This window comes from Pteronotus mesoamericanus, unplaced genomic scaffold (genome assembly GCF_021234165.1).
Source record: "Pteronotus mesoamericanus isolate MK-2021 breed Mesoamerican mustached bat unplaced genomic scaffold, CSHL_Meso_final contig_65, whole genome shotgun sequence".
NCBI classification, from domain to species: domain Eukaryota; kingdom Metazoa; phylum Chordata; class Mammalia; order Chiroptera; family Mormoopidae; genus Pteronotus; species Pteronotus mesoamericanus.
Window position 1 is genome coordinate 7,908,630 of NW_026555228.1, and position 14,010 is coordinate 7,922,639.

A 14,010-nucleotide genomic window follows, 5' to 3' on the forward strand; every position below is an offset into this window, starting at 1 on the left:
AGCCCTGGCTGGTGTGGCTCAGTGGATTGAGCACTGGCCTCAGAATCAAAGGGTCACTGGTTCAATTCCTAGTCAGAGCACATGCCTGGGTTACAGGCCGGGTCCCCAGTGGAGGGTGTGCAAGAAGCAACCACACATTGATGTTTCTCTCCCTCTCTTTCTCCTTCTCTTCTCCTCTCTCTAAAAATAAAGAAATACAATCTTAAAAAATAATCTAGGAGCATTTCTCAAATATATAGATTACTAGGCCTCTCTGTTGGAAACTTTGGTTCAGGAAGTGTAGGTTGGAGCCCAGGAATCTGTGTTTTTGACAAGCACTTCTGATGAGTTGAAGAGTTTTCTCTTTAGATCAACATTGAGATAAATAGCAGGAGCTCAACTCTTCCCCACACAAAAATGGAGGAGTCACGGCCACTTGACCCAGTTTCTGAGGAGCTATCAAAAGTTAACACTCTGAGCTTCTGGTCAGTGGTGTGGAGGAGATGAGAGTTACAAGAATTTTCTGGTCTACTCCAAAGCCACCTGGGCCCAGCTCCAAATCCTGGCTCCTGCCTTCCTGAAGGAGTGAGTCTGGGAAAGGAAGCACTCAGAAGCTGCTGTTCTTCTGGTACTGACCACTGAACTTCTTGTCTCATCTTTCCACCATGCAAGCTTTCTGTTCTGACCCTTCTCCCAGCTATTACTAGCACGTGAATTTGCAGCCACCTCTATTGGGTTTGGTGTGACCTCTGCCCTGTTGGGTAGCAGTTGACCTCTGCATCCAGGGAGAGGCTGACTTTTTAGCCAATTCTGGTCACTGAATCCAAGTGTTCCTCAGAGGGTAGCTAACTAAAGCCTCTCTTTTCAGCACTCTCCCCATTTTACACTTGAGAGAAGGAAAGCTCTGATCCCAATATGGCCTGCCCTTCTATCCCCAGGCCTCCCATACTCATCTGAGGCCTGAAGAGGCTGGCTTCTCCCTCAGTACTTCCTCCTAGGTTTACTTATCTCCAGGACTCAGGAACTCCTGACTGGTTCCCCAAGCATTTATAGTTCCCAAAGAAAGGGATGGCATTATAGAAAGAAAATTCAAGAAAGAAAAGTTGCTACCTTTATTCTTGGCCCCATAGAACTCTTCCCTAAATGTACTACCCCCTACCGAGGAAGATAATCCTGGGATCACTAACCTTTGGGCTTGAATTCTTCTTGGAGGTTAAACACCAAGAAAGGATAAGTCTAGGTCAAGTGGAGTAATATGCTCTGTAGCTGAAGGTTAGGGAATATAACAGACTATTTATGATTATTATTGTCTAACACAGTAGCCAACTATGGATATTTAAATTTAAATTAATTTAAATTTAAAAAATAAAAATGAAAAATTCCTTAGTAGCCAATGTGGCTACAAACACCATGTTGGATGGTACAGTTATAGATAATTTCTTCATCACAAAAATTTCTATTGGATAACACTGTTTCAGAGACATGGTGTTGCCCCTTTGACCCTTTCCATGTGGTATTTCTTTAGCATCTTTGGAAACATGTCTTTGTTTCTATTGGTGCTCCTTATAGGTATGATGCATTATTCTAGAAGAGCACAGTACTGATGACTGCATTAGAAAACAAAAGCAAAACCAAAAATAACTGCCATAAATAGAGTACTCGGCAAGGTGGGGGGTTTCATTATCAAAAGGCTTCATTTGTCCCAGCTTTCTTTCTTCTCTTCCCCTTCTGCAAAAGTATTCTTCCTTCTTTTTCATTTATCTTTTTGCTCTATCTATAGAGTATCTTGTCCCAGGTATGGCTTCTCAGACAAAGTGAAATGGTAGACTAGACCTCAAAAAAAAAAAAAAAGGAGCAGAGAGAAACTAAAGCCTACTTGGGGCACAAGAATACACAGTTGGGCAGAATGTCCCCAAATCGCACAGTGGGAAAAAGAGGAGAAGAAGCAGAAAGAGTCAATGAGACTGGGAGGAGCCAGTGAGCCCAAGACGGGGTCTAGTCTGGATAGTATGTCTGGAGGATAAGGCAGACTGGACCAGTGCTCACCACTCCTAAGGCTGGCTGGCTGCCCAGGTGCTCAGGAGTTCCTCTGTGCAGTAATTTCCTCATCAGAATCCTCCTGCTTAGGAACAGCTCCTTCCATAAGAATTCCCCTTTGACTCATGGGTGATCTCCATCCTAGGCTCAGTGTGTGCATGAAGACAGTAGGTAAATTATTGTGCTTTGGGAAAGGAGGCCTCCGTCCCTGACCTCTTGGATGAGTTGCAAGGACTGTGCTCCTCTGCTCACCAGCACTCCCTGTGGTTTTCCTCCCTTAACACCCCTCACCCATGTAATGGGATCTTTAATGTTTGTGTTTTCCTGTGGATGAAACTAGGGAAACTGAATAATGCTTTGAAACATGGCAGGCAATGGGGTTGGCAGGTGGAAGGCAGGATAACATTAAATAGTGAGGGTCGTGGGCCAGGGGTCACAGGAGACAGAAAGCAGAGCCAGCAAAAGGCAAAGTTCAGGTGGGCATTAGGAGCAGGTGTGTAGAACTATGTTTCTGAGGCCCTGTGGCCAGGAGACTGGAGCTGGGGCACCCTTGGGGCTTTTCTCTGCTTTCTTGGAAGGCAGGACCCACCCCCTACCCCCAAGCATGGCTGGCCAGGGGCTTGTCCAGGTTGATGAACAGCTGTCAGAGTACAAAATGAAGGTGTAGAGAAGTTACCTGGTTGGTGTCCTGGGGTTTCCTGTCCCCTGGATGGGGGCCAAGATTGTCCTTATCTGTATTATAAACTTCAAACCTTTCTTTAGCCTTGAGTGAGTTCCCAATATAAATGCAGCAGTCTGGACTTCAGCTCCACCCAGATTCCACCCCATCCTCCTCCCCAGCCTAGAGTCTGTCAAATGCACAGTTTAAAGCTACTGATGTATAATGCTCCATTTCCCTCTTTGTGTTGCAGCCGTATCCAACCTGGACATCGAGAGTAAGCTGAGCGTGTACTACCGCGCACCGTGGCACCAGCAGAGAAACATCTTCCTCCCCACCACAAGGCCTCCCTGCGTGGAGGAGCTGCACCGCCACGCCCGGCAGAGCCTGCAAGCCCTGCGCAGAGGTGACTGATCCCAGGCTTTTTGGGGAGATAATTCAAAACATGTCCTGTCCAGGTCCAGGAGTTGTTCTCTGTCCATTAGTCCCAACACCTCCCCTTGCTAGAGCGAGTACTTTGAAACACTCCCTTTTCTACCCTGAAATGAATCAGTGGATAATATAACCTACTTATACACCCTATACACATAATTAAAAGTAGCATTACAGTCTAAATATGATGATGAAGAGAATTTTAAAGGAAAAATATTAATATTTGCAATATGCAAATGCCTGGGCATAACCGCACTAGAAGACATAACGAAGCAGTCAGGTGTTTGCGCCTATCAAAGTAGGTTTGAATTAAGTAAAGACAATCAGAAGCCATTCTGAATAAAAAGTATAGGGAAACAAAGAGGATAAGGGGCAGAAGGATATACCATAAAAAACGGTGCATTCACAGTATTTTAAACATGAGCAAAAAACCCAACCACCCTTAGATTATAATGAAAAGGGAATTAGGTCAGAAATAGGTTCTAGACTTTACCCTTACAAGAAATTCTTGTGGGATATTTGTGGGACCTGAGGTGCTGTTTCATCGTTCAGGACTGTTCTGCACATTCGTTGTAGGAGAGCTGTCATCCTTGGTTGGCTCCCTCTCAATCATCAAACAACCAGAAACTCTACCAGAGGGCTCTTCTGCTTCTGTTGAGAACCAGCGATCTGGTCCATTCTACAAGTGGAGCATGTGGAGGCCTACAGATGTCAGGCAACTTGCTCAGGGTCCCACATAGCAGGTTAAGTACAGTGCCAGGACCCAGCCCCAGGCCTCCAGACCCCCTGCCAGAGCTCTTTTCCTCTTCACTGTACACCATGTTCCAGGGAAATAACTAAATATTTCTGTTTCTGTTTCTTTCACAGTCCTGAGAAAGCTGGAGATAGGCACATAGCAGTCAAGGTAGAAGATACAGCCCTTTCTTATACTGGTTAATTTTCAGTGCCTTAAACCCATTCTTATTAGGACAAGGAGATTAAAAACTGGCATCATCCTCTTAGATCCCCCTAAATTGGGTGTCAGAAGTTGGCGTGCCAGCTTTTTTGGCCTTTAGATTTTTGCTATGGAGACAGATAGTGTCTACAATCAATGTCTTTGTTCCAAATTCCCTATGGTCCTTTTAAAAATTGTATTTTGCAAAATTATTAAAATTCAAATAAAATATTTTAATGTCACTATCAAGATGGGGAAATAAAATGACAGACATTGTTTTCAGCTTATTTTTTCACATGTGTATGACTTTTCCTTTTTCCCCAATCCCTAATCTTTTCCCCCCTTCAATAAAAGAGCTAATGTACTGATATCCCAATGCAATTGTTGCTAAAAATTCTCCTTGGTTATTAGTAGCAGATACTGTGACACTTATAATGAAGAGTGATAATCAGTATTCTCTGGAAATATCTCTGGCATTCTTATCATTCACTTTGACATTATACATGGCTAAGAAGGTCTTCTTTACCAAATTTTTAGTGCAAACTACCTTCCAGAAATCTTCCCTAACACTCTCACCATTCCTTTGCAGCTTGGATTAGGCACCCTTTCCATAATATCCTGTGCTTTTTCCCATTATGCCACTTATAAGCTTATATCATAACTTATGGGCCTATCTTTAACCATTAATCCATGATCAACTCAAGGGCAAGGATATTTTTTTATTCCAGGCACTTAGCATGAACCTGATGTATAATGGGTTCTCAATGAATGTCTGTGCAACTGAATAAAATTCTGCAGAAAACTGGTTAAGCATTGAGGGCATAGAATGATGACAGAGGAATGTGGTCATTCACACTAAATATTTTCTCTGATCCCATCATTAGAGAGCTTGACTAATGTTAGCCCTTTAGCCATAATTATTTTTATCCTTTTATTATTATTCATAAGTCATCATCGATTCGATTTTTCCAGATTCAACCAGATAACATTAAGGTGCTCATAAGCTATCACATTTCACTGTGTTGTCAGGTTTGGACTTAATGGCAGAACTGAGGAACAGCAAGTGCCAATATCAGTTTTCTCCGAGCTTTCTCCTAGGGGCTGAGAGGGATGTGGGGCCTCCTGGGGTTTGGAAGGAAGGCCCTGGAGCTGCATCTTGCCTCCACAGACTGGCTGGCTTTGTGGTTGTCTCAATAGCAAATCTTGGGTGTAGTGGTTTTAATAGCACTGCAGAGAGCCATAAACAGGAATTATAGGCATCATAGAATTAAAAACATGCAGTGTAGAATTAAAATTAGAAAGTGACTTTTTTTTAACCTTGTCCAACAAATGCAGTTGCTTAGTAGTGTGATCATCAGAATACCACTTCTGCCATCTGGTGGCCATGACTAATTCTGACCTGTCAGACAAGGGCCTTGCTCAGCAAATGCTGCAGTGAGCTTCCCTGTAGGTTATCTGTTTGAACAGCTGGAATATCCTGGCTTCCACAAGAAGGGAGTGGATAACAAAGCTATAAGGAGGGAGCTAGAGTATTGAGATCAAAACCTAGAAATTGGCTGCCTTCAAGATCTCTTTAATAGCAAACCCCTCAACAAACTGTATATAGGACCAGGCATTGTGTTAAACCTGTGATTCAAAGAGCTATAATGTATGGTCCCTGCCCACAAGGAATTCCTGATCTAGTGAGGAAGGTGTCAAGTAACCAGGTAATTTTAACACAGTGAAGTGGCGACTCAGAGGAAAGGCATTAATCATGCCATGGAGCTTCAGGGATGGCTCTCCAGAAGAAGTAGAACCTTAATGGATTTCAAGCTATTTAGAATCTTATTCTTCTCCCCCCCCCCCACTTTTTTCTTAGCAACTCTTTATACTCAGAGTCAATAATGGCTTTAAGTGATGTCATTGTTTATGTTTGTAAGATAAGGAGAGATTACTAGATGCCTATAAAGAGATATTTATATTTTATATTTCCTTCCTTTTCAAATTTCAGGGCTATGGTCTAAGTTCCATTCATCTAAAGTAATAAGAACCAAGAGTCTACTCTTGTAGACAGGCTCTAGTAAACAAATGTTCTCCCCACCCTACCACCAGAAAAAAAGTATTATTAGAGAGCCATTAATCTAGCCTGCCTACTCCTGGTCTAGGGTGAATGAAAGAGATATACTTAAGAAAGTATAGGAGGGAAGCAATTGAATGGGAAATCGAGTTGATGTCTCCCTCTGGACTCCTCCCTTCCTTCCACCTTTTCCTAACCAGTGACACCTGTATTCTATATTTCGTTATGTATTTAAGGATGTCAAAGCTTCCTTGCACTGCTCATTTAATAAAAAGCCTACTGTAGGCTTGCAGAGAAAAATGTGGGTGGTACTAGAAGTAGACACTTTAACAAGGAAGACATTTATTTAAAAAAATGTATTTAGTTCTGTTTCCTGATAAACATTGGCTGTGAATGCACTCTAGCAAAGACTACCTACATGGTGATGAAGACTTTTTTCTGTTTGTGAATGGGAGTCATCTGTCTAAAGAATTCCAACCAAAGTAAGATGAGGAACACTACTGCATTTTCTGACCGTGGACAAAGTCAGCAGTTCAGGCAGGGAGGTCCACAGATAGCCAAATGAGACATGGGAAGAAACCTGAAAGCTCAATAGTGCTCAGGTACATTTAGCATGAAGCACACTGTCTACAGCAACGGGGAAAAGGACCAGCATTAGTGAGGCCAGTGAAAACAGGCAACAGGATTTAGAGAAGGACATACCAGTCAGTGAAAAAGATAGGGGTAGGCCATACCCAGTATGGTGTGTGCCCTAATGTTAAGACTAGACTTTGACAAAAGTATTGTTATTCTTTCAGTCACTCAACAAACATTTATTGAGATCACACTACCTTTCAAGCACGACAGGGCACTGGGATCAAAAGCTGGAGGAAATATAGTCTCTGTTTTCCTTCTAGTGAAAGAGGCTGACATAGAGATCTTGATTTTTATGTATACAGTGATAGAGACAAAGTGGGGAATGGGCACTATCAAGCCTTTGGAGAAAGGGCTTCCTTCTGATGTCACCTGAGAGAATCAGTGTAGTTAGTTTTGTCTCCTAATATGGGTAAAAAAGAAAGTAGTGTCTTACAAGCTGCCAAATATTCTATATTCTATTAGCAATATTCAAAGAATTAGAATGTGATAAAATATAATTATAGTCAAATACTTTCAAACCCAAGCAGTCTTGCTCTAATGAGTGAGAAAGTGTGTTAGGTACTTACAATGACTATAGGTCAAGTAGTGGTGAAGAGCGGGGTCCTACGGCCAGGTATGTACCACTGATAGCTTGGCGGTAACTTAGCCTCCCTGAGCCTGTTTAGGCATCTGCAAAAGAGGGACGGTGTCAGTGTCTACTGTTAAGATGCGCATAAGAGCTTGAGCAAAGCATCTTTGACATATGGCAGTTGCTCAGTAAATATTGGGCATCATATTTATTATTATTGGTATGCTGAGTAATGGTGGTTTTAAATAATAGAAGGGCAAATTAAAAAATCTGTTGCACAAATGTCATGATAGGGTCATGAGATTTCAGACCCTGGGCATGAGTACAGGCTGGTTTTGGGCAGGTGGGATGGCCTTTGATGTGGTCAGTGTGTTGGGCTGAGTGTGCTTTGGGGCTTTCTGAAACACCCAGAAAGTTAAATTGTGCTCTGAGTGCCTCAGTGATTCCTGCTATGAAGTCAGGACCATTTTATCCTACACATGGAAATTTCTTGGCTTTTCCCAGTAGTAGTAGCTTTATTCCTAAGTCAGACAATTGCTGTCATTGAGATTCCTTTGCTTTCTCTAGGAGCCCAGGATTTCAAAACCCTCTGAGTGTTGTGGGTGACAGGGCTCAGATATCTGCAATTGTGTGCTGGTCATAGGCTCTCTAAACAAACGAACAAAAAGTAATAAAGTAAAACAAATAAACAAAAGCCCTGATATATAGCTCTCACCAATATCTGTAATGGAAACATTCCCACTGTGGTGACCTACTCCAAGCCACCAACAGTTTAAAAACTAGCCTGCACAATTCCTGAACACATAGCACTTAGCATCCCTGAGCCTATATGAGCTGGCTTCAGCACCTCCTGGATAGCTGTGAGCATTTGTTCCTGGCACTCCCCAGGTGGCTCTGGCATGCCTGTGCCAGCACATGTTCCGCCACTGTTCTGGATTTGAGGGGGAGGTTATGTTTTTTTGAAATGAGGCACATTAAGAAATATACTGCTCTTTATAAACTCAAGAGTGAGCCATCTTGTACAAAGATTATGAGATGGACCCACTGAAATGTAGGTGTCTAACTTTGCATTAATATGGACTGAGTTTAGTCCAGAACCATTCTGAAAATCTTGATATAAAAATGAGCTGGATTAGCAAAACTCACCTTTTGCCAGCCCTTTGCTTATCCTCACAATGGGGACAAGAGAAATTGCAAATGTCAAGTATATTTATGTATTATTGCTTTTTCTGCCCCCAGAACATCGGAGTCGGACTGACCGCCGAGAGCAGAGGGCTGCTGCCCCCCTTTCCGTAGTTGCTCCTCCACTGCCAGCCTACCCCCCAGCTCACAGCCAGAGGAGACGTGAAGTTAAGGACCGTCACTTCTTAACGGTGAGCTTGGTGGCCAGCCAGCAGCCCTCTCCTTGCTCATCAGGAAGCACAAGTGGGTCTTGGAAGTCAGTTTCCCTCCTAGTGAAGGAGGTGGGCTGCCTGAGAGAGTAAATCATGGGCATTTGAGAACAATTTAATTTTACCCTTTCATTCATGAAAGGAATGCCTCTTTTTTGGCATAGAGTAGGAATACAGATACATATTTTTTCAGTTAAAAGGTTGTACAATACAGTAATGCAATAAGAGTTTAGGAATCTAAAATCAGGGGGGAAATTTACTTCAAATCCTAGTTCTTCTGCACACAAGCTGAAAGACTTAGGGCAGGTTACTTACCTTCTTTACCCTCAGTTCCCTTGTCTATAACATGGGAGTATTAATAGTACCTAGCTTATCGTGTTTGAGGGTTAAATGAGATAAGAACTTAGCACAGGGCCTGGCACAGAGTAAGACCTCAATAAAAGTTAGCTACTACAACCACCACTATTATTCCTGGTCAAGTGAGGGTTTGGCTGACTCAACAGGATGATCTGGGAGATGACTTGATTTATGGGGGAATTTTCTGTTTGAACATAGTTTATCTCATCAATTCCTGCCTCTCCCTTCTATAAGGGAGGCTAATTCTTCCGAGAAACAAATTACCAATGGTGATTTCAGCCTTGCCTGGTTGGCTGTGGCTACAACTTAGCCCAGGCCCCAAGTATGGATCACAGATGATGAAGCTGAGCCCAGCTCAGAACACCTACAAACACCTGCAAAGTATCAGCAGCCAATGCAAACACTATCACCCCAGATGTGCCTTCTAGGACCTCAAGGGAAACAATTTTGTGCCTCTGAGTATGTCATCATTGACATGAGGGTCTATGTTTCTATGACCAACTCAGCCCATACTGCCTGCCTGAATGGCTGGATCCCTGCTCTCTTGTCATTCTAGTTTGAGAGCCAAAGTCTAAAGAAGTACAACAGTGTGGTTATACAGTGAGGTTTTTATTTGAATTAAATTGGTATGTATGACTATAAATCTTGTATCCTTCTGACTTTTACAATATGCAAAATAGATGTAAATTATTTGGGTCACATGATGCTGAACATTCAGATGAATAGACTTCATCTAAACAAATCTGCATGATGTAACATCCAGATAAAACAGTGAGTGATGTTGAATAGTACATGGATGTTTTTCCTACTTGTGACTGGATGGTAAGCTTCATGTCATTCAGGCTCATCAACTGTCTACTGAGTTCCATGTAACACTCACTACATTGCTGCAGTGCAGCCCAGCAGTAAGAAAAGGGGCCTCTTACAAGCCTCTTAGAGCTTTCTAGGTCTTTATGTAGAACAATTACACATGCTAGTGATTTGTCATGAAAGCTCCTGCTCAACAAAAGTTCATATTAAGCTCAAATCTGCTTGCTGAAGCATTTGCTTTTAATGAAGCATTTTCTGCATAAAATGCTAAAAATATTTTCCCCATTCATTATACATGTTTGTTCATTAAGTTGGTTTTATTGGGGGTGGGGAGCAGAAGGTGGGAGAGAAGATTGTTGAGCATTTATAGAAGTGATACAAAAATATTACCCTTTGTTATATTCTGCATAATTTTTATGTCTAAATACCAAAGTAAGACTATAGGAAAAGGCTTAAAAATAATGAATAGCAATGAGGGTATTTACCCAACAAACATCAGTAAAAGAAAAGTCTAGATCATACTTATGTAAACCCCAGAAAATTTACCTATCTCAAATGATAATTAGTATTTAAGTAAGTTAGGGAAATTTAAACTGTTTGATTTGTTCAATTGAGTTTGGGTCACCAGGTTCATTGGAAGATTTTCCATTCAAGTTATACTCCTCAGACTTGGAAATGACTCAGAATAGAACATGGTTCAATGCATTAAGCTTACAGAGCTATATGTTGCTGTGAGAGAAAAAGCTGTAGGAATAGGAAATCTGCAGCCAAATTGCTAGATAGACATTTCTTAGAAAATTGCTTGATAGACCTTTTCTTAGACAGCAAGTCTCCTTTCAATTATAAGACTTTATATTAGCCATTTTTTCCTCCTTTAAAAAGCATTCATAATGAGATTCTGACATACAATCTCCCATAGCTCTGCAAACTGTTATACTGTACTTTGGTCATTAATGGCATGGGCTGTGAAGCCAAACTGCCTGCATTTGAATACCAGCTCTACCATTTACTAGCTGTGTGACTGGACAAGTTAATAATTTCAGTGTCTCAGGGATAATGTAGATTAGTTTCTCATTAGTTTGGAACAAGAATGTGTTAATACATGTAAATGGTACCTGGTATGTAATAAGAACTCAATATATATTAAACATCATCATCATCATTATTATTATTAGCCAATTAAGTCTCGGAGGTATCATTGATATAGTGATAATATTATGGGTCTAACTAGTTTTAAATCCCAGCTATACAACTTCTTGGTTGTATGATTTGGAAAACCTTATATCTTTCTGAGTCCCAGTTTCTTTTCTGCAAAATGGGGATAATAACTTCAGTTTTACAAGGTTGTTAAGAAGGCTTAATATAATGTTATATAAATATAATTAAATTGTGTGTGTGTGTGGAAGTATCAGCACAGTGCCTAAAATGCATGAATATCTGAATCTATATTCCTAATCACTTAAAACCCTTAACATTAAATGAAAAGCCTATAATATATATTCATATAAGACTGGAAGTATAGAGATTTTCAAGATGGCAGAGGAGTGAGTGGATGTAACACTGACCTCCTCTCAGGACCAACCCGGAATTACAATTAAACTGTGGAGAAATCACCTGAAACAAACAACTGAACAATAGCGAGAGAGGAGCCTTGTAACCTCGGAGACAGAAGAATCGGCTTTAGCGCAACCTAACTCGTAAGGAGTGCGGTAGAGACCTGAGAAGGTGGGCGGGGCGCCCACGGGTGGCAGCACCAGAAGGATATTGAAATGGCCAGTTGGATGCCCCTGAGGAGAGCGGAGTCTAAACCAAAAGCGGGGATCTCTAGCCCACAGCACCAGAGCCCAAAACGTACACAGAAAACAGCCAGCTGTGAAAACCGGCAAGGTTGCTCTCTGCCAGAGACAGGCGTCTAGAGATGTAAAGAATTGTTTAAAGGACCAACGCATAAATTTTTATTTGTAGCCACTTACCCTGGTCTCTGGCAAAGGCAGAGGCAGAGTGGGCTAGAGACCCTGAAGAGAGACTGAGGAAGGAGGCTTTGGAGAGAGAACTGAGAGAGTAGCCGGCGGGATCTCGGTGCTGACTCATCCCCTATGCAGCAGCAGCCATCTTGCTCAGGCAGAGACCACTCCCCTTGAATGGCACCAGTGTCAAAGGACCCAATAGCCCCACCCCCAGGTGGGATTCCACCCTGCCCTGTGCTGTCTAAGCCACTTGCCGAGTGCAGAGTGGCAGCCGCAGATAGTAGATCCCTGGCTAATGGGGGAGCACAGAGGTCTGGAGACACTTGAGGAAAGACTGGAGATGGAGACTTTGGGGAGAGAATGGAGAGAATAGCTGGCAGGATCCCAGTGCTGACTCCTTCCCCATAGGGCTGCAACTGGAGAGGACCCAATAACCCCGTCCACAGGAGGGACTCCGCCCACCCTGTGCTGTCTAAGGCAGCCTGCTGAGTGCAGAGTGACTAGATTAACAGCTGAAGGAGACAACCACAAACAGTAGATTCCTGGAAGTCTCGAACAGACTGTCTAAGGTCAGACAGGGATGACATCTAACATCATCAGAAACAGATCCAGAAAGTAAAAACAGCAGTCTCCAATCATACAAGTTCACACCACAAAGTCAGGAAATCAAGACAGATCAATTTAAGAAGCAGAAACAAAAGAGAAGAGTCTCATAAATAATGGGAAGACAAAGAAGTACGCCCCACTCAAAGGGAAAGGAGGAATCCCCAGAAAGAGAACTAAATGAAATAGAGACAAGTAAACTATCAGATATTGAGTTCCAAATAACGGTTCTAAGGAAGCTCAATGAGCTCAGTGAGCTCAGAGAGAATACCAAAATCTACAGGGAAACTACGAGGAACTAACTGCAAACTATATCAGCATGAAAAAGGACATAGAAACTATCGATGAGACAAGAGGAAATGAAGAATACTATTTCTGAATTGAAGAACACAGTAGGAGGAATCAAAAGCAGGCTAGATGAAGCTGAGGACCGAATCAGCGAGCTGGAAGGTAAGGTAGAAAAAAACTCCCAGAAAGAGCAAGAAAATGAAAAAAGACTCAAAAAGAATGAAGAGGCATTGAGGGGAATGCAGGACAACCTGAAACATAATAATATACGTATAATAGGGATACCAGAAGGAGAAGAGGATGAAGAAGGGATAGAAGGGATAGAGAACCTGTTTGAAAAAGTAATGATGGAAAACTTCCCTAATTGTAGGAGAGAAAAAGTCACACAAGTCCAGGAAGCACAGAGGGTCCCATTCAAGAGGAACCCAATGAGGCTCACTCCAAGAAACATCATCATTAAAATGGCAAATATCAAAGACAAACAGAGAATCCTAAAGGAAGCAACAGAGAAAGAGATAGTAACATATAAGGGAACCCTGATACCGATAGCAGCTGAATTATCCACAGAAACACTCCAACCCAGAAGGGAATGGCAAGAAATATTCCAAGTCATGAAAAGCAAAGGTCTGCAACCAAGACTGCCCTCCCCAGCAAGGCTCTCAATTCAAATGAAAGGTGAAATAAGGAGTTTCTTAGACAAAAGAAGGCTAAAAGAATACACCTCCACCAAACCAGCACTGCAAAATATGCTAAAGGGACTGCTTTAAGATGAAGAAGAAGTTTCTATGAATACCCAGTTCCTTTCAGAGTTGCCAATACTTGATATTACCAATATTTTTAATACTTTTAATAATTTTTAAAAATTATTTTTAATTTCTAATTGTTCCTTAATTATTTGTTGAAACTAAACCTATTTTTGTATATTTCTTGCCTATTTCTACTATTTAAAAAAAAGCTTTAAATGACTTTTTGGTTTTCTTTATCCATTTATTGACTAAAGCTTTGTAGAACTTTTTTCCCTAAAAACAAACCAAAAACCTATTAACCATGTTTTAGATGTGTTGCAAATACTTTCCTATTCTATTACTTGACCTTTAACTTATTTCATATGTATATTTCTATATAATCTTAAATGTTTAATATAGTCATATTGTCAATATTTACTTTATAGCTTCTGGGATTAAATATTTTACTTCAGTTCATGAAAAATATTAGTTTTATTTTCTTCTAAAACTCCTTAGATTCTACATATTGATTTTTAACTCACCTGAATATTTCTTGTATAATGTGTGAA

At 41.4% G+C, this 14,010-nt stretch overlaps 1 protein-coding gene across 1 annotated transcript in view; it reads left to right on the forward strand.

Moving 5' to 3' along the window:
• The window catches only part of NHS (NHS actin remodeling regulator), a 348,656-nt gene that overhangs the window by 298,473 nt on the left and 36,173 nt on the right, over positions 1–14,010 (forward strand). The window contains exons 2-3 of the mRNA XM_054581103.1: positions 2,928–3,080; positions 8,540–8,673. Coding sequence (XP_054437078.1) covers positions 2,928–3,080; positions 8,540–8,673 — 287 coding nt within the window. The remainder of the gene's footprint in view (positions 1–2,927; positions 3,081–8,539; positions 8,674–14,010) is intronic.